Source organism: Chiloscyllium punctatum, chromosome 2 (genome assembly GCF_047496795.1).
Source record: "Chiloscyllium punctatum isolate Juve2018m chromosome 2, sChiPun1.3, whole genome shotgun sequence".
Lineage (NCBI taxonomy): Eukaryota > Metazoa > Chordata > Chondrichthyes > Orectolobiformes > Hemiscylliidae > Chiloscyllium > Chiloscyllium punctatum.
The window spans coordinates 62,912,805-62,938,682 of NC_092740.1; the positions used below are offsets into that span (position 1 = coordinate 62,912,805).

The 25,878-nt window shown below is 41.4% G+C and overlaps 1 protein-coding gene across 5 annotated transcripts in view; it reads left to right on the plus strand.

The window, feature by feature from the left end:
- LOC140484720 (uncharacterized) overlaps positions 1-25,878 on the plus strand; it is a 144,784-nt gene that overhangs the window by 72,272 nt on the left and 46,634 nt on the right. For all 5 annotated transcript variants that reach the window (XM_072583494.1, XM_072583484.1, XM_072583513.1 and 2 more), the window contains one exon: positions 24,785-24,907. In XM_072583494.1, the coding sequence (XP_072439595.1) occupies positions 24,785-24,907 (123 nt within the window). The remainder of the gene's footprint in view (positions 1-24,784; positions 24,908-25,878) is intronic.

Consider the following 25,878-nt stretch of genomic DNA (forward strand, 5'->3'; position numbering starts at 1 on the left):
TTTGCCTGCTTTACACTAACAACTTTTCTTCGGGGTGGCTAATGAGGGAGGGGCGGGTTAAAAACCCACCTTGCCTGGGGTATGGCACAGGACCCAACACAGCAGACTTTTCAGACTGCCACCATATTGAATCTCCCCAATATTGACCTTTTAATATATCCAAACATCTGACTTCCATCATTCACTATCACTGAGCTTTTGTTACAATAGCATTCAGTTTAATATCAGTTGTGTCCCGAATATCCATTTACATTATAATTCAATTTAGTTTAGTCCTCTCCTAAAAATTCAAATGAAATGCATGCATTTTCCCACGTTGAATTTCATCTGTCAGATCTATTCTCAAATATATATTAGATTACTTACAGTGTGGAAACAGGCCCTTCGGCCCAACAAGTCCACACCGACCCTCCATTTACCCCTTCACTTAACACTATGGGCAATTTAGCATGGCCAATTCACCTAACCTGCACATTTTTGGACTGTGGGAGGAAACCAGAGCACCCGGAGGAAACCAGTGCAGACACAGGGAGAATGTGCAAACTCCACACAGTTGCCTGAGGCGGGAATTGAACCCTGGTCTCTGGCACTGTGAGGCAACAGTGCTAACCAATGTGCCACCATGCCACCCACTGTGCCACCATGCCGCCCTGTAACTTACACTGTTTGACTTTGTATTCAACCAGGAGAAAGTGAGGACTGCAGATGCTGGAGATCAGAGCTGAAAATGTGTTGCTGAAAAAGCGCAGCAGGTCAGGTAGCATCCAAGGAGCAGGAGAATCAACGTTTCGGGCATGAGCCCTTCTTCAGGAGAAGGGCTCATGCCCAAAACGTCGATTCTCCTGTTACTTGGATGCTGCCTGACCTGCTGCGCTTTTCCAGCAACACATTTTCAGCTCTTTATATTCGACCACTTTATTAGCTGTATATTGCATGCAAACTTAGTAACTGTACTTGCAATTCCTAAATCCAGATAATTTATATTAAACAAAAATAATCCCAAAACAGACTCTGGACGGATCCAACTGGTAACATTTTCTGTAGCTGATAACATTCACAATGACTTCACATTCTTAGTTCTAGAGGTTGTCCAATGCCAGATCCTTTATAAACTATTTCCACTGATCCCCGCTTTGTTTGTTTCCAGTTTTAACCTTTACAAAGGCATATCAAAAGTGTCATTGAAATCAAAGGGCAGCATATCCTTAACTAATTACAATCAATCTCCTTTCTTATACTTTTAAAAATATCAGGAAATGTAGAGAAGTGAAAAATACTCTTTACTTATTCACATTGGCAGCCTTTTAAGATTTAATTTTTGTTTCACAATCTTAACAAAAGTTCTCCGTGATTTTAACTGCAATGTAGGTGAAACTCATTGCCCTGAAGTTTGCTGTGTATTTTAAACCATTAAGTATGATCTACTTTAATTTTATTAACTAGCCTTGTATGGATTGTCTCATTAAGCAGCTTTTGATTTTAAATTGAAAGGTGTAATCAAATTGGATTAGAATTAATAATGTGTAGATGTAATTGTTTGCATTGTTGTATTTTGTACTTTGCCATTTACTTCATTCCCACTAGGCGGCTATGGAGACCACTTTTCTTTGTAATTCAACAGTCTAGAATAATGCATCAAAGAGAATCACTGATTAGATTCATAATATCTTCTGGCTATGATTTTCTTAGATAAAAATATTCTGTGGAGCATATTTTTGTTATCACTCATTCGTTGGGTGTGTGTGTTGTTAGTTGAGCCAGTATTTATTGTCCACCCCACTTGCCCTTAAGAAGCTGATGGTAAGCTACTTTCTTTGAACTGCTGTAGTTTATTTGCTGTCGGTAGATTTGCAATGCTGTTTGGGAGAGAGTTTCAGGATTTTGACCCAGAAGCATCGAAGGAACAGTGATATACTTCCAAATCTGGATGCTGAGTGCTTGTATGGAAACTTGCATGTGGTGATGGTATTCGAATGTATCTGCTGCCTGAAGAATTGTCTTGTGGTGGTTGTAGACCATTTGGATGTCAATGTAATATCTTGTTGAGGAAGATATGATGGAGATCACCAGCTGGTCTATGGGCACCATGTTGGCCACAACTTTGTGATTGTTGACAACTTGCACTTATAAAGTCTAATGATAGCTCCAAAGGGAGTGACACTCTTCGCCTGACTGTCCAGTGGATTTGGCACTGTCACCAACCTTGTTGAGCACCTCCAAGGTGTAGTGAAGGGCTTGAGACACTCCAGATATGTCTCATGCTGGGGTGAAAAGTCAGACCTATGAGGGAACCCATTCTGCACCTGCAGATAAAGACGGACCAAGATTCAGTGCCTTTCAAGTACTTTGCCAGATTGAGAAGAGTTGAACTTGTAAGGGAACACATATCAGGTCTGTAGTTAAAATGAAACTGAGACTGAGATTTAGGGCCATTTGTTAACAGCAGGTGAGAAGAGCCGAATGGTAACTAAGTACTGTTCATCTGAGCTTAACTGAATTTAAGAGAAGGTTGAAGAGTGACATCACAAGAAAGTCATGAGTTGATTGATTGTTAATTAGCCTCTATCAGGGACTATATTCCAACTTCAGTTAATTTTAAAACATACATTTCTAAACTAGCACCAAGAAAGGAAGAACTTACTGTAGTAGGAGAGGGAGTTCATTTGTAAGTAAGTGCTAATCTCTAATTTATAGTTAATAGTACAAGAGTAAAGTTAAAATAAGCAGAAGTACCTAATGTTAAAATCAATAGAATAAATTAAAAGTTTAACATTAAGGTATGACAGGGAAGCTCAGCCAAGTGGAACCCAGAGTTATCCTGTGACAAATCGGGAGTCATGACACTTCTTTTTGACCCAGATGAGCCCATGTCCACAAAGTGTCACTGTCTATAAAAGCTAGAGCTCCAGCTTTCAGAGCATAAGCAGTGGATGGAGTCACTGAGTCACACCAATGAGGCAGAGAACTATGTAAATGACACATTCAGAAAGGTAGTCAAGGGCATGAAAGGACGAGCATTCGGAGATTGTGTTGAGAGGAGTTCGCTGTGGAGAGAAAGGTATTGGTAGACTTTGTTCTTGAAAATGAAGTGAGCCAAGTTGATTATGTGATAGTGGGTGTACATTTAGCAGACAGCAAAAGCATTATAAGGTTTAGGGTGATGGTGCAAAATGACATTGGTCACTCCAGATTAAGAATGAACAACTGGATTTGAGCAGATTTCAACAGGGCTAAAATAGAGCTGAGCAGGATAGACAGGAACCAAAGATTGGCATGGAAATTAGAGATGAACAACTGTCTATCTTCAAAAAGGAGACATTTTGATGAAATTATTTCCACAAATGAAAAAGATAGGGCAAACAAATCCTGAGCTCCTTGGATGATAAACGATAGAAATTAAAGAAAACAAATTGTGTGTGTGTAGCATGTGTCCATTTGACAGTGCAATTGAAAATCAAGCTTAATGCAGAGGTTCACAAGGTAGATGAAAAAGCACATAAAGAAAAGCAAAGATATGAGAAAAGTTGGCTAACATAAAGAAAATTCTGTAGTCTTCTACAAACACTTTAATATTAAAAGGATCTTAATAGGATGAGTAGTGGTGATTAGGAATCCAAATGAGGATTCATACATATAGTGAAGAGGCATGGCTGAGGCGTTAACTGAGTGTCTGCTAACACCTGTGCCTGCACGGACTTCCAGACTCAGTGGGGGAATGAGAATGGGGGTGTGGGGCAGGTGAGTATGTTGGGAGAGGAGAATAATGGGAGAGATGAAATGCAGGAGTGGGTAGGCAAACAGAGCCTAAATGCATACTTGGCATCTATCTTTACTAAAGGGGTAGATGCTGTCCAAGCCATCTTGCCAAAGGAGAAAACTCAATCACTAGAAGAGTTTAAAGTTGATATGGGGAAGATATTAGGTAAACTATTGGTGCTTGAAGGTAATGAGGAACTCGAATCAGATGAGATGTATCCAAGGATATGGAAGGAAGTGAGAATAGAAGTTGTATAAGCACTGGCAGTAATATTTCAACCTGAATTTAGCGTGGATTGGAGAATTTTGAATGTTATGTCCTTGTTCAAAAAAGGTTGTGAGAATCAGCCCAGCAATTACTGGCAGTCAGTTTAAATTCCATGGTGCAGAAGCTTCTAAACACCATAATTTGAGATGAAATTATTAGTCATTTTGGAACATAGGAGTTAATTTGGAAGAGTCAGTATGGATTTTTTTTTAAAGGAAAAGTCTTATCTATCTAGCTTGCTGGAGACTTTTGGAAAGGCAACAGAAAGGGTTAATGAGAATAAGGATCTCGATGTGGTGTACCTGGGCTTCCAAAAGGCATTCAAAATAGTACCATACAGTGACTTTCGAAGAATATAGGTCATAAAAAGCATGGACAGTTTAATGTGGATACAAAATTGGTTAAGGTTTACAAAAGAAAGAATAATGGTTAAAGGGTATTTTTCAGACTGGAAGAATGTTTGTGGTGGAGTGCCCCAAAGGTTGATACTGGGACTCTTGCTTTCCCTGGTATATATTAATAATCTAGATCTTTGTGTGCAGAGTTTGTAGGCACATTTTCAGAGTTTGTAGGCACACAAAACGTGGGAGCACTGTAAACTGTAGAACCTCAAAAGGACATTGACACTTGTTGAGTGACTGCATTGCACAGAAGTGTAAGTTGATACACTTGGTACAAAGAATATGGAAGGACAGTGTGAAGTAAGAGTTACTATTCTGAAAGATGTGCAGAAGCAAGAAGGTCTGTGAGTATATATAAGTCATTAAAAGTGGCAGGACAGGTAGAGAGCTGTATTCTAAGCTTAGAATACTCTATACTTTAGAAGAGCACAGAAATTATAATCAAATAATATATTACATGGTTATTCCTCAGCTGGAGTATTATGTAATTTTTGGCACCACATCCTGTATGTGAGTGCATTGGAATGCAGTTTTACAAGCATGTTTCAAGGATGAGATGTTTCAATTATGATGAAAGATTTGAAAAGTTGGGACTATTTACCTTGGAGAAGAGAAGGCTTACGTGAGATTTAGTAGAACTTCTCAAAATCATGAGGGGTCTGAACAAAGTAGGTCGGGAAAGAAACTGTTCCAGCTCCTAAATGAACCTCGAACCGGGGCTCGTATTTAAAGTGTTTAGCAAAAAAAGCAAATGTGACGTTTGAGAAAGCCTTTTCATGCAGTGATTAGTTAGGGTATAAAATACAATGGTTAAAAGTGCAGTGGAGGAACGTAAGAGGCACTAAATGATCATTTAAACAGAAACATGTGCTGAGTTATTGGGAAAAGATAGGAGATTGATGCAGTTTAAGAAAACATCAGAGAACCTGTACATCTGCACAGATTTATTAATGTACCTCCAGTAATATCCTGATTGGGTAAATGCTTAAATTATTGATTTTCATTTTTGGCTTTTTCACCAGTGGATTGTTCAGCAGCAGTTGGGAAGTGTATTTTTTTTAGCAGTTCTTTTCTATTAATCGATTGAACTACACTGAAAGAGAAAAATAGGGTTATTTTTAATGTAGATTGAAGGAATGTGTTCCACAATTTAAATCCACTCATTGGGAGTAACTGTACTGTGCATTGAAAATATATACGCATACGCGCCATATTGAGGTGTGGAGGGTTATCAAAGTCAATACTTCGGGCTAATGGGTTAACAGTGGGGGTCAGTCTTAGATTTGGGAAGTTGGCAATTGAAAAATAATTGTCAGTGATATTTATGCAATCCGTTAAAACCTATGATGAAATCTGATGTCTTAGAATAATTATACATGGTTCATTTGTAAATTGTTTTCCTTGAATAGAAAGTAAACTTAGTTTTTCAATTAAATCTTAGAATGTAAACGAAGGATCTCAAATTTAATTCAGATCCTACGTCTAGTAGATGAAGCAACATTCAGAAAATGTCTCCATTCCACAACCAAGGGTTAAGCAAGAAACATGTTCTCACACTTACTTACTTTGCTCAAATAACCATGAAACTACTCCACACCAAGTTAACCAGATTGTTTCACTCACAACTGAACAAGTAGGAAAAGCTTGTAATCACTATTCAAGTTGCGTAATCCAAGATGGAGGATGGGAAAAATGTTTGGCTATAACAGCTACTCCTTTTTTGAGGTATTTTAGGTGCTGGAGGTAATTTCCTCAAATCCCTGGAGCAGCAATTACTGTTTTATATGCTGTTGCATTGTTTTGGAACTTTGGAGAAAAAAAGTAAAAACAACAGCAGCTTTAAAAGGGAGAAGAACAGACAAACGAAGCACATGGTGAGGTCAGTGCAGGAGAGAGACAGAGAAGGAAACTGACACCAGAGTGAACCTGCACAGTACTGCCTCTGCTGTTTGAATTCACATATCGCTGGACCTCAGAGTGCATCTGGGAAAATTAAAAAACAGTGAAATTCACAACTGATCTTGGAGGAACTGTTTGGGCGAAATTCACAGCACAGAATCAGACAAGTTAATTGTTTTAAGTGGCCTACAGTAAGTCTGCAGTAGTGAATAGAGTGGGTTCTTTCATGATTATATGTTTATTGAGATATGTCTCTTGATTAAATTTAAAATATAAGCCGTAACTATTAATCTAACCTGGGGCAGTGTTTTGTAGAGGAATAAGACAGTGTTATTTTCTGGGTCTGTAGATTGTGAAGGAGCAAAAATGGCCTCTAGTAAAGTGATATGTGCTTCTTGTCAGATGTGGGAGTTTAAAAAGAGTTTAAGGGTTACTGTGGATTATATCTGCAAGAAATGCTGTTGGTTGCGAATCTTATCAGACTGAATGGATCGGTTGAAGAGACAGTTAAAAGCAATGAGGAATTTGCAACAGCAACAGTATGTGATGGATGGCAGTAATAGCAAGGCGGTGAAAGTCTCAGATGCAGTCACATTGATGGGCTAACTCCAGGAAAGGTAAGAGAGTTAGGCACCTAGTGCAGGTATGTTCTGTGGCTATACCCATTTCAAACAAGTTTGCTGTTTTGGAAAGTGTAGGCGGTGATGAATTCTCAGGGGAACACAGCACGAGGAACCAAGTTTCTGGTATTGAGACTGGCTGTAATGCAATGAGGGGTATGTCGGGTTCCAAGAGATCAATTGTGTTAGGGGATTCTCTAGTCCGAGGTACAGACAGACGTTTCTGTGGCCAGCAGCGTAAAATCAGAATGGTGTGTTGCTTCCCTGGTGCCAGGATCAAGGATGTTTCAGAGACAGTGCAGAATGTTCTCACGGGGGAGAGGGGCCAGCAAGAGGTCATTGTCCACATTGGAACCAATGACATAGGAAGGGAAAAGGTTGTGATTTTGAAGGGTGATTAAAGAGAGTTGGGCAGGAATTTAAAAAGAAGGTCCTCGAGAGTAATAATATCTGGAATACTCCTGGTGCTACGAGATAGTGAGGGCAGGAATAGGAGGATAGAGCAGAGGAATGCATGGCTGAGGAGCTGGTGTATGGCAGAAGGATTCACATTTTTGGATCATTGGAATCTCTTTGGGGAAGATATAGAATGTAGGGAAATAGATGGTGACATCTTGCAAAATGTCCATATTACAAAGGAGGAAGTGCTGGATGTCTTGAAACGGGTAAAGGTGGATAAATCCCCAGGACCTGATCAGGTGTACCCTAGAACTCTGTGGGAAGCTAGAGAAGTGATTGCTGGGCCTCTTGCTGAGATATTTGTATCATCGATAGTCACAGGTGAGGTGCCGGAAGACTGGAGGTTCGCTAATGTGGTGCCAGTGTTTAAGAAGGATGGTAAGGACAAGCCAGGGAACTATAGACCAGTGAGCCTGACATTGGTGGTGGGCAAGTTGTTGGAGGGAATCCTGAGGGACAGGATGTACATGTATTTGGAAAGGCAAGGACTGATTAGGGATAGTCAACATGGGAAATCATGTCTCACAAACTTGATTGAGTTTTTTGAAGAAGTAACAAAGAAGATTGATGAGGGCAGAGCGGTAGGTGTGATCCATATGGACTTCAGTAAGGCATTCGACAAGGTTCCCCATGGGAGACTGGTTAGCAAGGTTAGATCTTCAAAGTTTGGGAGAAGATTTGTAGCTCGGGTGCTTGTTGTTGTGGTTCTGTTCGCCGAGCTGGGAATTTGTCTTGCAAACGTTTCGTCCCCTGTCTAGGTGACATCCTCAGTGCTTGGGAGCCTCCTGTGAAGCGCTTCTGTGCTGTTTCCTCCGGCATTTATAGTAGCCACTATAAATACCGGAGGAAACAGCACAGAAGCGCTTCACAGGAGGCTCCCAAGCACTGAGGATGTCACCTAGACAGGGGATGAAACGTTTGCAAGACAAATTCCCAGCTCGGTGAACAGAACCACAACAAGGTTAGATCTCACGGAATACGGGGAGAACTAGCCATTTGGATACAGAACTGGCTCAAAGGTAGAAGACAGAGGGTGGTGGTGAAGGGTTGTTTTTCAGACTGGAGGCCTGTGACCAGTGGAGTGCCTCAAGGATTGGTGCTGGGTCCACTACTTTTTGTCATTTACATAAATGATTTGGATGTGAGCATAAGAGGTGCAGTTAGTAAGTTTGCAGATAACACCAAAATTGGAGGTGTAGTGGACAGCGAAGAGGATTACCTCAGATTACAACAGGAACTTGACCAGATGGGCCAATGGGCTGAGAAGTGGCAGATGGAGTTGAATTCAGATAAATGCGAGGTGCTGCATTTTGGGAAAGCAAATCTTAGCAGAACTTATATACTTAATGGTAAGGCCCATGGGAGTGTTGCTGAACAAAGAAACCTTGGATTGCAGGTTCATAGCTCCTTGAAAGTGGAGTCGCAGGTAGATAGGATAGTGAAGAAGGCATTTGATATGCTTGCTTTTATTGGTCAGAGTATTGAGTATGGGTGTTGGAGTCATGTTACAGCTGTACAGGACATTGGTTAGGCCACTGTTGGAATATTGTGTGCAATTCTGGACTCCTTCCTATCGGAAAGATGTTGTGAAACTTGAAAGGATTAAGAAAAGATTTTCAAGGATGTTGCCAGGGTTGGAGGATTTAAGCTATAGGGAGAGGCTGAACAGGCTGGGGCTGTTTTCCCTGGAGTGTCGGAATCTGAGGGGTGACCTTATAGAGGTTTACAAAATCATGAGGGGCATGGATAGGATAAGTAGACAAAGGTTTTTTTTCCTGGGGTGGGTGAGTCCAGAACTAGAGGGCATAGGTTTAGGGTGAGAGGGGAAAGATATAAATGAGACCTAAGGGGCAACTTTTTCACACAGAGGTTGGTATGTTTATGGAATGAGCTGCCAGAGGAAATGGTGGAGGCTGGTACATTTGCAACATTTAAAAGGCATTTGGATGTGTATATGAATAGGAAGGGTTTGGAGGGATATGGGCAGAGTGCTGGCAGGTGGGACTAGATTGGGTTGGGATATCTGGTTGGCATGGACGGGTTGGACCAAGGGGTCTGTTTCCATGCTATACATCTCTATGACTCTGTAATTCTAAATGAAATCACTCAGTTTGTTTCTCAAGTTACTTATTAAGAAAAAACATGGACATGAAATTACATTGCTGAAATATTTTGTACATTGTATGTGCACTATTTATATGCTGAGCAGGCTTCTTGACTTTTCAGTATCCTGACATGATGAGCTGAATGATTTCCTTCTAAACTGTAACACTTCTGTGATCAGCAAATTATTGGTATTTTCCCAATGTATTTTGCATTGTGTTGGTAATGATTTCCCATTATATTGCTATTCCACTGCCATTACTGTGTGATATAAGTGTGGTTATTCAGTGATTCTACCTGACGGATACTGGAAATTCCACATTGGTCATGTTTCAGATCACTCTCTCAATATATTTGATTTTATGATTGCAGTGTACTAGGAGTAACTTACATGAGAACTCTCAGATTCGGCTGTTAAGATTGTCTTATATCAGTGGAAATAAGGAGGTTTTTGCACCTGGAAAATGTTAAAATTTTGAGTTTAAAATTTCTTGACTGTAAAATACTCTTTGGAGGTGATCATCATTATTATTTTACATTCAATATTTGTAACCTTGGATTTGCTTCCAGCTAGTGTGAAGCCATTGAGAGATGTTTATCTTATGCATTAATACAACAAACTACAATGTGAACAAAAGCTATTCTTACTCTTTCTTGATATTACAGTTTCCCTGGCTTTGGAAATGTGCCTTTCCTAGTGATTTTTGAGAAGATTTTTAGCTCAGGTTGATGATAAGTATGTAAGTTAGTTTGCTGAGCTGGAAAGTTTGTTTTCAGATATTTTGTCACCATACTAAGTAATATCATCAATGAGAGTCTCCAGTGAAGCGTTGTTGGTATGTCCCATCTCTCTATTTATGGGTCTTGGTTTCTTAAGGTGGGTGATGTCATTTCTGTTTTTTTTATGTGAAGATAGACAGGATCTAAGTCAATGTGTTTATTGATGGAGTTCTGGTTAAAAAGCCATGCCTCTAAGAATTCTTGTATGTTTCGCCTGTCCTAGGATGTATGTGATGTCCCAGCCAAAGAGTTGTCCTTCTTTGTCTGTATGTATGGAAACTAGTGGTTGTGGATTGTGTCTTTTGGTGGCTTATTGGTGTTTGTGTATCCTGATGGCAAGTTTCCTGCTTGTTTGTCCAATGTAGTGTTTTTTTACAGTTCTTGCATGGCATCTTATAAATGACATTAGTTTTGCTGGTAGTATCTAATGGATCCTTTAGGTTCATTAGTCGCTGTTTAAGTGTGTTGGTAGGTTTATGGGCTACCATGAGGCCAAGGGGTCTGAGTAGTTTGGAAGTCATTTCTGATATGTCTTTCATCTAAGGTAATGTGGCTATAGTTTTTGGTTACGTTCTGTCTGCTTGTTTGGGTTTGTTTCTGAGGAATAGGAGAATTGTGTTTATTGGGTATCTGATTTTCTTGAAAACGCTGTATAGATATTTTTCTTCAGCTTTTGTAGTTTTTGAGTGCTGCAGTATGATGTAGCTTGTTGAAATGATGTCTTGATGCAGCTCCGTGAGTGGATGTTGGGATGATTGCCTCTGAAGTTAAGTATTTAGTCTGTGTTTGTTTTTCTGTAGACTCTGGTTTAAAGCTCTCAGTTCAACTGTCACGTCTAGGAATGGGAGTCTGTTGTCGTTCTCCTTTTTTGTGAATTTTATGTTTGTCAGGATATTGTTGATGGTGTTGTATGTTTCCTGTAACTTGTTCCGTTTTGAGGTTACAAAGGTATCATCCACGTAGCGGACCCAAAGTTTGGGTTGGATAGATGGGAGAGCAGCTTGTTCAAGTCTCTGCATTACTGCTTCCACTATGAGACCTGATATTGGTGATCCCATGGGTGTTCCATTGACTCGTTTGTATGTTTTGTTATTGAATGTGAAGTGGATGGTGAGGCATAGGTCCATACCAACTACCCACCAAAAGACACGACCCACTATCACTAGTTTCCATACATACAGTCAAAGAAGGACACCACTTTGACTGGGACAACACACACATCCTAGGACAGGCGAAACACACAAGAATTCTTAGAGGTATGGCATTCTGACCAGAACTCCATCAATAAACACATCGATTTAGATCCTATCTGCCTTTCCTTAAAAAAAGAGAACCGGAAATGACATCACCCACCTTAAGAAGCCAAGACCTATAATAGAGAGGCAGGACATACCACCAGTGCTTCAACATGGACATCTTCTACAAACCCACCAACTCCCACAGATACCTGGACTACATCTCTTCCCATCTTGCCTCCTGTAAAAATGCTATCCCTTATTCCCAATTCCTCCGCCTCCACTGCATTTGCTCCCAGGAGGACCAGTTTCGCCACAGAACACACCAGATGGCTTCCTTCTTCAAAGACTGCAGTTTCCCCTCCCATGTGGTCGATGATGCCCTCCAGCACATCTCATTCACTTGTCGTATCTTCGCCCTCGAACACTGGCCTCCAACCTCAACAAGGTCAGAACACCCCTGGTCCTCACCTTCCACCCCACCAACCTCCGCATATATTGCATTTTCCTTCGTCATTTCCGCCACCTACAAATGGACCGTACCACCAGAGAAATACTTTTCTCCCCATCTCTATCTGCTTTCTGTAAAGACCATTCCCGCCACTGCTCCCTTGTCAGGTCCCACCCACTTCCCCGCTCCGCCCCCCCCCCATCCAACCCTCAACTCCTGGCACCTTCCACTGCCACTGCAGGAATTGCAAGACCTGCGTCCACGCTTACCCCCCCCTCCACCTCTGTCCAGGGCCCCAAAGGAGCCTTCCACATCCATCAGAGTTTTACCTGCACTTCCACATGTTATTTACTGTATCTGTTGCACCTGATGTGGTCTTCTCTACATTGTGGAGACAAGACGCCTACTTGAAGAGTGCTTCAGAGAACATCTCCAGGACCAACTAACCGTACTGTCCTGTGGCTGAACACTTCAACTCCCCCTCCCACTCCGCCAAGGATATGCAGGTCCTGGGCCTCCTCCACCACCATACACTAACCACCTGACTGGAGGAAGAATGCCTCATCTTCCGCATTGGGACCCTCCAGCCACATGGCATCAATGTGGACTTCACTAGTTTCCTCATTTCCCCTCTTCCCCCCCCCCCCCCCCCATCTCATCCCAGTTCCAACCTTCTAACTCGATACCACCCTCATGACCTGTCCTACCTGGCATCTTCCTTCCCATCTATCCGTTCCACTCTCCTCTTTGACTTATCCCCATTACCTCCACCTCCATCTACCTATCACACTCTCAGCTTACCTTCCCCCCAGCCCCATCCCCGTCCCATTTATCTCTCTACCCCCTCGGCTCATAAGCCTCATTGCTGGTGAAGGGCTCTTGCCTGAGGCGTCGATTTTCATGCTCATCGGATGCTGCTTGACCTGCTGGCTTTTCCAGCACCCCACTCTTGACTTACATACTTATGTGCCTTTCTTTCGCTTATTGTAGTTTTGGCTACTCCTGTACTGAAAAGAATTTCATTGGACTGAGATGAGCCCTATTTCAAGAGAAAATTTTGTTGTGAGGGAGCAAATGCTGACTAGTACCTGGGCAGTTTTATGTAACATTTTATTTTGTTAGTGGCACATGCTACTACCTTGAGTGACTGTTGTCTTGGCCAGTTTTGTTCCACTGGGTCCTGGATCTGTGTTGCTATTAAACAGCAGACTGGCTGAACTATTAGAAATGTTGCCTCGAACCTACACAATCTTTGACTTCACTTTCCAAATGGCAACATTCTAATGGTTTTGTAGTTCTGTTCCTAATGCTTCATTTGTCTCTCTCTATTCCAAATAGGCATCCTGAGATAATCCAGGTCAGTATTTTGAGAAATGTTTCGGAATATATGTCAGTAATGAATAAAAGGACTTAAAATTTAAGCAAATCTTCTGAGCAGTTAAACCTTAGTGCCTGAATTGATTTTCAGTAAAGAGAAAATAACATCGCTAAACAATTAGGAATTGAGTTTTTCTAATTGGGCACATTTTTTTTAAATTGCTGCTTTACGAATGAAGTCACAGGCTGTGCTCAGTTACTACAGTAAATGCGGTAGGCACAGTGTGTCAGTGGTGGAAAGACTGGATGTTAAATTAACTGACAAGCAATCGTCAGCAATGTTTCAACTATCCCAATGCTATTTTTAAACTTGTAAAAAATTTCAACAACACCAGCAACTGTGATAACATTTACACTTATATGTAGAATTATCCTTACATGGCTGTATTTAAATGTTATGTTGAGCTGATAGGGTAGTGATTAAGTCACCTGAAGTAGCAATCCATAGACTCGGTGTAAGCTGGAAGTGAGGCAGTCATCCAGGCAAGTGAGGAATATTCAATCATGCTTCTGGCTTGTAGTAGACATATAGTTTTACAGCACAGAAAGAGGTCTTTCAGCTCAGTAAGTCTGCACAGTCACCAAGCACCTATCTACTCTGAAAATTCTGATTCTGTTGATCCTGGCCGTTGTTTCATTTTCAAGTAACATGTTTGTACTGAAATACTGAAAAAACGAGATTGTGAAAAAAAATAAAAGATTTACCAGATATCTGAGGCAACAGAATTCATGATTCAAGATTGTATGATAACTTATAAAATCAAGTGGCAAACAACTATCACTAGTTATTTATAAATGTGGAACAGTTGTAACGATTGTTAGTTATAGAGTCATAGAGATGTACAGTATGGAAACAGATCCTTCGGTCTAACCCGTCCACACCAACCAGATATCTCAACCCAATCTAGTCCCACCTGCCAGTACCCAGCCCATATCCCTCCAAACCCTTCCTATTCATATACCCATTCAAATGCCTCTTAAATGTTGCAATTGTACCAGCCTCCACCACTTCCTCTGGCAGCTCATTCCATACACGTACTATCCTCTGTGTGAAAAAGTTGCCCCTTAGGTCTCTTATATCTTTCCCCTCTCACCCTAACCTATGCCCTCTAGTTCTGGATTCCCTGACCCCAGGGAAAAGACTTTGCCTATTTACCCTATCCATGCCCCTCATAATTTTGTAAACCTCTTCTTGATTTGTACTTTGTTCCATGTTACATTTTAATAGCATGTGATAACTGTAACAGTGCAGTCAAACGTACGGTTCAGATGATGGTTGCCAGGCAACAGCAAAAAAATTCCCCTCTAGTAAACTGACAGTTTTCTAGCTCATCCTTTGTCTACTGGGAGCAAAAGTTCAGGAAGCAGATCTCCTGAGGAGCTTTAACTACAGCTAAGCACAGAGGTGCACACCAGCTGGTAATCTTGGTATGAAGACAAGCCTTGGAAAAAGGTCTTCACTTAATTTAGTTGGCTCAGACAGAAATGATAGAACTGCTTCCTTAATTTTTATTTCATCAGCACTTTGAAAACCAAGTATGTTCACTTTAACAATAAATAGTTATAGTTGTATGTAAGAGAAAATGTCCTGAGACTGCTTCTAGGGAATGTCTAGCTAGTGAGCAGCATAAACTGAAGTTGTGGGTTGCATAAACAGCATATTAAAAAAAGTTCTTAGCACCCAGCTTGTTTCTAATTTGCACAGTTGATTAGATTTCTCACAAAAACACTAAATCAAAATTATTTAAGTAAACCAAATTTTTAAAGAATGTTTTACTGGTCTGTTAGTGTAGTTTCGGTTTGAGAAATGCTTCAAAATACTTTGTGTTCATTCTTCCTTTTTCGAAGTAATAGTTTCATTTGTTAATGCCAGGTTGTTAAAATGACCATAAATCAAATTTATGGCTTGTAGCCATTTTGCTTGCTCAAATTTATACATGATCAATTTAATTTGGCAATTATAAAAACAAATACAATTCAGCTTAAAAAAAAGTATTAGTTTTCATACATTCTAAACATCTGATCTGTCACTTATGGACCAGATGGAGTTAGTTGATTTTAGACCAAGTTTTGATGGAAGCTAGCTTATGGTTGAGCAAATGCCTTGACAGGATCTGAGCAAGAGCAAATCACCTGCTCTACCTATTTTGAAATGTGAATCTTCAATCCAAATTTTCAAATTTGAATGAAAGTTTAAAACATACTTTTTTCATGTAGCCTTTGGCTAAAATGTTAAAGACTCAATTTAATTTTGTCTGAATTAAAATTTGAAATTTGACTGGAGTCGGATGCAAGAAGGATTTTGAAATATCTGCCACACCCGCTCCAACCAGCACCTCAGTTTACATTCCATCTGATAGCCAATGCAGCAATGAGAAATTCATGCCATTTGACAGAAATCAAACTTTGGAAGCATAGAATTTGCTCCTTTAATGTTTTTCTACTTGCACCCCTGCGGAGATTTAAACATTTTAAAAAGAACACAGTGGGACTCTGGCTTATGATCACAACAACAGAATGAACAGACTTATATTGATTCTGGCAAAGGGGAATGTTTGTACTGATCATGCGCTGCCCTGGCTGCCTGTGCAAAATATTGATGTGTGGTTGTCGGTTGCAGTGTCCGATTGTGAGCTGCTGGTTGAGGACCATGTGATCAAATGTGGTATATAAACATTATGAAGCGTGTAGACATATCAAAGATTTAATGAGGTCAAGAACACAAGGCAGGCAGGTCATCCCTGAGCATGGTTGCTGACGGAGAGAAAATAAGGCATCTGGCTGCCGACTTCCAGATAGTGTATTTTGCAAACATCTTGCAAGAGTTGCAACCAAAGCTTTAGTTTCCTTTTCGTCTTACTGATGGCACCCTCTTTCCAGGTCAAGTCTGCCTTGGGCAATTTAAAAACAATTCTCCCCAGTAATGCCAGATTCTATATGACTGGTGGAAGCTTCCCGTCAGACTGTTGTGCATCTTTAACCTGAAGAACTCTCTCTTTTGGATCAGTATGTGTGAGCAACAATTTGGAGACTGTATTTAAAATACCATCTTTTGTGTGCCAAGCGTGTTTTCTTGGTTATAAAGCGCTGAGTTGTAGGCCTTCCCTCTCCTTGCTCTCTAATCTCTAAATTTTCTCAGGCTGCTTAACTTTATTGATCTGCTGACCATCATGAGATCGGAAGTGTGGATACTTATTACTGATTGCACAATGCAGATATTGAAGCAGTTCATATCCATATGTAGCAAGACATTTGAGCTAATAAATGATAAGTAGAACTGGCAATGACCGTCACCAACAAGAGATAATCTAACCATCACCCTTTGACATTCAATAGTAATATCATTGTTGAAGTTACTATCCACATCCTGGGGATTGCCATACTCTTGAAACCGAACTGAACTACTCATATAAATACTGTGACTACAAGAACATGTCAGAGACTTGGAATTCCTGCCTTGAGTAATTCACCCTTTGTTTTCGCAATGACTGTCTGTTAATAACAAAACATAAGTCAAGGGTCTGACAGAATACTATCCACTTGCCTGTTGGATGCAGCTCCAACAGTACCAAGAAGCTTCACATCCAGGGCAAAGCTTTCTGCAAGATTGACACCTCATCCACCACCTTCAGATACTATAACTGTAAGTGAATTCGTATTTAGAGAAGTGCAGTATACATAGAACATTACAGCACAGTATAGGCCCTTCATGTGCCAACCTGTGGAACCAATCTGAAGCCTATCTAACCCACACTATTCCGTTGTTCATCCATATGCTTATCCAATGACCATTCAATGCCCTTAAAGTTGGCGAGTCTACTACTGTTGCAGGCAGGGTGTTCCGCACCCCTACTACTCTCTGAGTAAACAAACCATCTCTGACATCTGTCTTAAATCTGTCGTTTCTCAATTTAAAGCTATGTCCTCTCATGCTAGCCATCACCATCCGAGGAAAAAAGCTCCCACTGTCCACCCTATCCAACCCTCTGATTATCTTATATGTCTCAATTTAAGTCACCTCTCAACTTCTCTCTAACGAAAACAGCCTCAAGACCCTTGGCCTTTCCTCATAAGACCTTCCCACCATACCCGGCAACATCCTAGTAAATCTCCTCTGAACCCTTTCCAAAGCTTCCACGTCGTTCCTATAATCGGTCACCAGAACTGTACGCGCATCAAGATTTGTAAGCTGCAACATGAACTCATCGCTCTGAAACTCAGTCCCTCTACCAATAAAAGCTAAAACATCGTATGCCTTCTCAAAAATCCTATTAACCTGGGTGGCAACTTTCAGGTACATGGACACCAAAATCTCTCTGCTCATCTACATTACCAAGAACCTTACCATTAGCCCAGTACTCTCTACTCCTGTTGCTCCTCCCAAAGTGAATCTCCTCACACCTTTCCGCATTAAACTCTATTTGCCACTTTTCAGCCCAGCTCTGCAGCTTATCTATGTCCCTCTGTAAGCTGCAACAGCCTTCAGTACTGTCCTCATCTCCACCGACCTTAGTGTGATCCTCAAACTTACTAACCCGTCCTTCCACGCCCTCATCAAGGTCATTCATAAAAATGACAAACAGCAGTAGCCCCAAAACAGATTTTTGTGATACACCATTAGTAACTGAACTCTAGAATGAACAGTTCCTATCAACTACCCCCTACTGTCTTCTTTCAGCTAGCCAATTTCTGATCCAAAATGCTAAATCACCCTCAATCCCATACCTTCCTATTTTGTGCAATAGCTTACTGTGGAAAACCTTATCAAATGCCTTACTGAAATCCAGAATCACCACATCAGCTGCTTTACCCTCATCCACCTGTTTGGTCACCTTCTCAAACAACTCAATAAGGTTTGTGAGGCCCAACCTATCCTTCACAAAACCATGTTGACTATCCCCAATGAACTTATTCCTTTCTAGATGATTATAAATCCTAGCTTTTATAACCTTTTCCAACACTGAAATCCAGAACTAAAGTAAGGCTCACTGGTCTATAATTACCAGGGTTGTCTCTACTCCCCTCTTGAATAAGGAGATAACATTTGCTATCCCTCCAATCTTCTGGCATTATTGCTGTAGATAATGACGTAAAGATCAAAGCCAAAGGCTCAACAATCTCCTCCTTGGCTTCCCAGAGAATCCTAGGATAAATCCCATCCAGCCCAGGGGACTTATCTGTTTTCACAATTTCCAAAATTGCTAACACCACCTCCTGTGAGCCTCAATCCCTTCTAATCTTGTAGCCTGTATCTCAGTATTCTCCTTGACAACATTGTCTTTTTCCAGTGTGAATACTGACAAAAAATATTCATTTAGCGCTTCTTCTATCTCCTTGGACTCCACGCATAACTTCCCACTATTGTCCTTAATTTACCCCTAACCTTGCTCTAGTCACTCTTTTATTCCTGATATAAGTATAGAAAGCTTCAGTGTTTTCCTTGATCCTATCTGCCAATGACTTCTCCTGGCTCATCTTAACTCTCTTTAGGTCTTTCCTGGCTACATTGTAACTCTCAACCGCCCTAACAGAGTCTTGACATCTCACCCGAACATAAGCTGCCTTCTTCCTCTTGACAAAAGATTCAACTTCCTTAGTAAACCACGGCTCCCTCGCTCAACCACTTCCTCCCTGCCTGACAGGTAAATGTTTATCAAGGGCACGTAGTAGCTGTTCTTTGAATAAGCTCCAAATTTCAATTGTGCCCATCCACTGCAGTTTCCTTCCCCATCCTATGCATCCTAAATCTTCCCTAATTGCATCATAATTGCCTTTCCCCCAGCTATAACTCTTGCTCTGCAGTATATACCTACCTATATCTTTTCATCGCTAAAGTAAACATAACCAAATTGTGATCACTATCATCAAAGTGCTCACCTACCTCCAAATCTAAAACCTGGCCGGGTTCATTACCCAGAACCAAATCCAATGTGGCCTCGCCCCTTGTTGGCCTGTTTACAATACTGTGTCAGGAAACCCTCTTACACACATTGGACAAAAACTGACCCATCTAAAGTATTTGAACTATGGTGTTTCCAGTCATCAAAGTTAAAGTCCCCCATAACAACTACCCTGTTACTCTCATTCCTATCCAGAATCATCCTTGCAATTCTTTCCTCTACATATCTGGAGGTATTCTGAGGCCGATAGAAAACTCCCAACAGGGTAACATCTCCTTTCCCGTTTCTAACCTCAGCCCATACTACCTCAGTTGACGAGTCCTCAAATGTCCTTTCTGACACGTAATACTGTCCTTGACTAACAATGCCACACTTACCCTCTTTTACCATCTTCTCTGTTCTCACTGAAGCATCTAAATCCTGGAACCTGGAACCTGCAACAATAATGCCTATCCCTGCTCTATTCATGTCTCTGAAATGGCCACAACATCGAAATCCCAGGTACCAATTCATGGAGCAAGTTCACCCCCTTTATTCTGGATGCTCCTGGCGTTAAAATTGGCACACTCAAACCTCCTTCCTGTTTGCTGGTGCACTCTTGCAACCTTGAACCTTATTTTTGACCTGACTGCTCTCAACCTCCTGGACACTGGAACTCTCAATTAGATTCCCATCCCACTGCTGTATTAGTTCGAACCCTGCCAAAAAGCATATAATGTTTGAGCACCCTTGGCACTCATGCCATCTAAATGTATCAATCTTCCTTTCTGTCGCACTATGGCTGGGTTCAAGTCCGACTTCTGCAATTAGAGTGGAAAGAGTATGTTGTGTGTAACACTCTGGTGATCTTGAAGACTTGGGCAATCATCAGAGTTCTTGGGCCGAAAACATCCAGACCCACTCAGAATCTTCAGCACAGATAAAGGCTCACTCTTTTTAAATTGAGCTGCTGCAGGCATTGGGGTCATAGGTAGAAGGGATGGGCACTTCTAGAGTGTCCTGAGAATGAGCTACTGGGGTGCTTGACTATTGTACTGGTTTGCTCCACTTATTGACAAGTTGTCCTCACTTTGGTTGGCCAATGTGCCTTGTCCCCCTGTTGTTTTTCTATTCATGCTGAGTGTCTTTGGCGATTGCTTTGAAGTACAGGTCCTTGTCCAATTCTGACAATCACTGGGTGTTTTATTGGATCCGCATCTGGCAGGCACCACCCTTTCATGGCAGCCACGTGCTTTTATGCTAGACCATTCCATAGTTAGAACTTGGACTCCTCTATCTCTCATCCCAGCCTACCGAGGAATTCTGGCATGACTGCCTGATGTTGTCATGCCTCTCTCTGCTAATTGATCTTGTCCATTATTGCTAAGTATAGAGGCATGTCTTCTGCCTGGGCTTGGCTAGGTGTTTGGCCTTTGACAGCCCTCTGAATGTCAGAGACTCTGGTACTTCCTCATTCACTGGCTGAGCAGACACATGTCAGCGATTTGCTTACCATGTCACACCTCTGAATCTGCTTTAGCTAAGGTATCCTCTGAGATGTGCTGGTGGCAGATACAGGTGAACATCTTGCAAATGTCCTTTTGAGATTTCACACATTTCTTCCTCAGAGGTACTTAGGCAGTGACCTGTTCTTTGCTGAGGATTTGTGGGTTGTACTTGTAGCCCGCAGAAGAGAAAAAGACTAATTAATTGTTGAAGATGGAGTGAAGTTTATGCAGTGCAATGTATCTGAGTTCTTGTTCATCCAAGAAGAGCAAAGCGCGATATTACTTTTTGGGTTGCTCATCCATTGATGTCTCCCCATTATCACAGGAATGCTGCCACTTTTCTCTGTCCATTCTAAAGCCTTTGAGGAGTTTGATGTCCACACCAAAAGACTTAACCCTCTCACTGTGCTTTAACTTCAAAATGGAAAATACTACCCCAAAATTTCAGCTGGTCACACTGGTTTAGCTAGTTCCATTCATGTAAATGTCCATTGAATATGGACTTTACCCTGTGATGCTGGCACAATTAAATAAGAAGAAAAGCATAGGGCATTTGAAGTTAAAGGCTCAGCCAGCAGGAATGGAGCATTTAGAGTCAGGGATGCTGAGGAGATCAGAATTTAAATAATACAGATATCAAGAGAAAGAGAGAGACAAAGCTATGAAAGGAATTGGACAGATGAATAAGAATTTTATTGTGGAGATGTCGTTTAATCAGGAAACAATGTATACCAGTGAGATATGGGCTGATGCTTGGAACTAAACTTAGTGTGATTAAAGATATGAATTTTGTATGACCAATACAGGGGACAAGCCAGGAATGCATTAAAATATTCAAATCTAGAGGTAAGACAGACATAGGTGAGGTTTCAGCAGCTAATGAGCCGACATGTGGGTGGAGGTGGGCAGAGTTATTTATTTGTGCCATGACTAGGTGCACCCATGTTTTTTGGAAATTGATCTTGGAATCAGAACAGATTGATTCAGCCTTAGAGAGGGATGAAATCAATATCTTGTCATGGAAACTGAAGACAATGGCATTGGTTCCATTTACTTGACAGTTCAGGTAGGCTAAGATAAAAGGTAGGGAGGAGGGACTTGCGGAGGGGCGTTGGAAATGCGATAGATGGAAGGAGGTCAAGGTGAGGGTGCGGGGCTGGGGGCGGAGAGGTCAGGAAGAAGATTGTAGATTAGGAAGGCGGTGCTGAGTTCAAGGGTTGGGACTGAGACAAGTTGGGGGGAGGGGAAATGAGGAAACTGGAGAAATCTGAGTTCATCCCTTGTGGTTGGAGGGTTCCTAGGCGGAAGATGAGGCGCTCTTCCTCCAACTGTCGTGTTGCTATGGTCTGGCGATGGAGGAGTCCAAGGACCTGCATGTCCTTGGTTGAGTGGGAGGGGGAGTTGAAGTGTTGAGCCACGGGGTGGTTGAGTTGGTTGGTCCGGGTGTCCCAGAGGTGTTCTCTGAAACGTTCCGCAAGTAGGCAGCCTGTCTCCCCAATATAGAGGAGGCCACATCGGGTGCAACGGATGCAGTAAATGATGTGTGTGGAGGTGCAGGTGAATTTGTGGCGGATATGGAAGGATCTCTTGGGGCCTTGGAGGGAAGTAAAGGGGGAGGTGTGGGCGCAAGTTTTGCATTTCTTGTGGTTGCAGGGGAAGGTGCCGGGAGTGGAGATTGGGTTGGTGGGTGGTGTTGACCTGAAGAGGGAGTCACGGAGGGATTGGTCTTTTCGGAATGCTAATAGGGGAGGGGAGGGAAATATATCCCTGGTGGTGGGGTCCATATCAGCATTCCGAAAAGACCACTCCCTTCTTGACTCCCTCGTCAGGTCCATGCCCCCCACCAACCCAACCTCCACTCCCGGCACCTTCCCCTGCAACCGCAAGAAATGCAAAACTTGCACCCACACCTCCCCCCTTACTTCCCTCCAAGACCCCAAGGGATCCTTCCATATCCGCCACAAATTCACCTGCACCTCCACACACATCTTTAATGCATCCACTGCACCCGATGTGGCCTCCTCTATATTGGGGAGACAGGCTACCCACTTGCTGAACGTTTCAGAGAACACCTCTGGGACACCTGGACCAACCAACCCAACCACCCCGTGACTCAACACTTCAACTCCCCCTCCCACTCCACCAAGGACATGCAGGTCCTTGGAGTCCTCCATCGCCAGACCATAGCAACACGACAGTTGGAGGAAGAGCGCCTCATCTTCCGCCTAGGAACCCTCCAACCACAAGGGATGAACTCAAATTTCTCCAGTTTCCTCATTTCCCCTCCCCCCACCTTGTCTCAGTCCCAACCCTCGAACTCAGCACCGCCTTCCTAACCTTCCTGACCTCTCCGCCCCCACTCCCACTCCAGCCTATCACCCTCACCTTGATCTTCTTCCACCTATCACATTTCCAACGCCCCTCCCCCAAGTCCCTCCTCCCTACCTTTTATCTTAGCCTGCTGGGCACATTTTCCTCATTCCTGAAGAAGGGCTCATGCCCGTAACGTCGATTCTCCTGCTCCTTGGATGCTGCCTGACCTGCGCTTTTCCAGCAACACATTTTCATCTCTGATCTCCAGCATTTGCAGTCCTCACTTTCTCCTTGACAGTTCAGGTATGCAATCCTTTATCCAAAAAGCTCCGAAATTCGAAATTTCTTTTGTGAAGTTTGTTTTTGTATAATAAGGTTGTTTTGGCGTGCAAACAGGTAACCCAACTTCACACCCACTTGATGCACATCACTCAGATATGACGTGGCAGCGTGGCCCAGCTCTGGCAGGCATCAATTGTGTCTCAGCACTTGTCCTAGTCACATGTGTGTCAGCTGTTTGGTACGTTTTTTTTAATTTCACTGTGAAAATGTCATTAATTCTGAAATCCGAAAAATTCCGAAATTCCTAAAACAACTGGCCCCAAGGATATCGGATAAAGGATGGTACACCTGTAACAGAAAGGAAACAGAAGAAAAACTAATGTTTTTACTGACATGAAGTCGAATAACTGTTCCCATTTGAAGTAGCTTGGAGGATTTCACAATAACCACAGATGGTGCTAGAATTACACAATTCCATGCAAAAAAAATTTTTTGACCTTTTTGTCTACAGCCACTAATTCTCAGCCCTTAGTGTATCTGAGTAGAATGGGTTAGAGATCAAGTTTAATGGTTCCAAAAACTGGAATGCACCATGAGAAATTATTGGAAACGGTACCCATTCTTCCTGGACCTTTCTAGAAGTTTTCCCAGCAGGCACTGAGCAAGCAGGCTTTCCTTTCCCATGTTTCTTGTGGATCACATCAGAGGGAGAAAATATGCTGAATTGAATGCTTAACATTTTTCTTAAAAGGTGTGAATATTCTTATTTTTGTCCTGCAGTTTGAACAAGTACTTTGAAAAATTGCTTCAAGGCAGTTCCGCCTCTGAACCAAAAACTGAATGGCAGGAGGGTTTGTTATTTTGTTTTCTGACATATAAAATAGAATAGCTGTTGTAATTAATATCAGATTTAATATGTCTTTCAACATAATGTTTTAGGCCATTAATAACTAATCTCCTGAAGACATCATGTGGAATTCCAAAGATGTCATTGCTATTGTTTCTTTTGTATTTCTATTTAAATCTCGTGAGGTTTAAATTTTAGAAATTCAGTGTTTCTCGTAAACCTGATAACCTTTCCATCATGCACACAATACCAGATCTGCTTTGCATGCTGTGGGGAGGACGCTGCAGAAGATTTAGCATTTTGCATTTTGTTCTGTAAATTTTTGATGTAGTTATTCAGTGGGCTGATTTAGTTTAACTGCTGTTGTTATTCTGCCTATAAAAAAGGTCAATTTTATGAAGTAGCACATTGAATAAAAGTTTAGATTGCCTCTACAAAAGAGATTGGAAATTTGACAGTTTTAGGTTGTCATATTTGGATGATTAAATCACTTTATTATACTACTTGCCTAAAATACATGGGGATACATGTACCATTATGATTTATTATTGTTGGAATTAAAATTGTGATATTAATTTTGAACATTTATACTTTAAATTATTTTAGGCAGCAAATGTTGAAAACCTTTCCATGATGTGGCTAATGTCAGGAAGGAATCTGATTAACCAACCTGTGACTCTCCTAGATCTTTGCTATGGCAAGATGGATAACCTGAACCTTCAGTATGTAGTAAGTATAAATGCAAATCTAAGAAGAATTAGTTCAGTCTATCAGTGTTGAACTGGATAGTTTAACATTGACAAATTGAATCAGAAAATCAATAACTATTGAACTAAATGAGAATAAAAGCAGCTGCACAATTAATATTTCTGTTTTCATCTCTGGATTTCTCTAAATGCTTGTGTGCTTTCTTAGTCAGCCTACTATCGACCCCACTCTGTAAATTCATCTCATCTGAAACTGTGACTCTCATATCTAAGGCGATTGCATCCATCACTCTTGTCCTTGCTGCCCAATTTGGTTTCTGGTCTCCGAACAGTTTCTATTCAGAATTCTCATCCTCAAACTTTTCATGGCATCATCCCTCACAATTTCTGAAAGCTTCTCCAGCCTTATAATTTCTGCAGAACTTTCAGTTCCTTAGATTCCAATAGCTTGTACATTTCTCCCTATCGTCACTTCCCATCAACCATGTATTTTCAAGAGGAAGCACTATACAATGTTGCTCACTGGATAAATCATTAAAATCGTATGTCTCTCAATTCTCTTTGGAGTATATAATTTACATGCAGCTGTTTCACTAAACACCATAGAAAACAAATAATATTGACAGTTTAAATTTTTGAATTACTCCCTGAACATGCCTGCATGAGAGCTTCACAGCGGAGCTTACTGGACTTCTATTAGTCAGAGTAGAATCAAACTGATGACAATAATCACAATTGAATGCTGGAGACACAGCTCAAATTGTGCAGCTGTGTCTGTGACCTTTATGGCTGTTGACTTTTATAGAATCCAATTTTTCCAGCTCTTCTGTGTTCAATACTAACTGCAAATGCAGTGACTTTGAAGTGTCTGATGGAAAAGCATTATGTATGTCACAGAAATTGGGTGGAAGAGTGCATTGCATTTTTTTTCCCTTGTGTCAAGGTGTTGACCTGTCTGTTTCCAACTGGAACAAATTCACAATGACAGTTTCC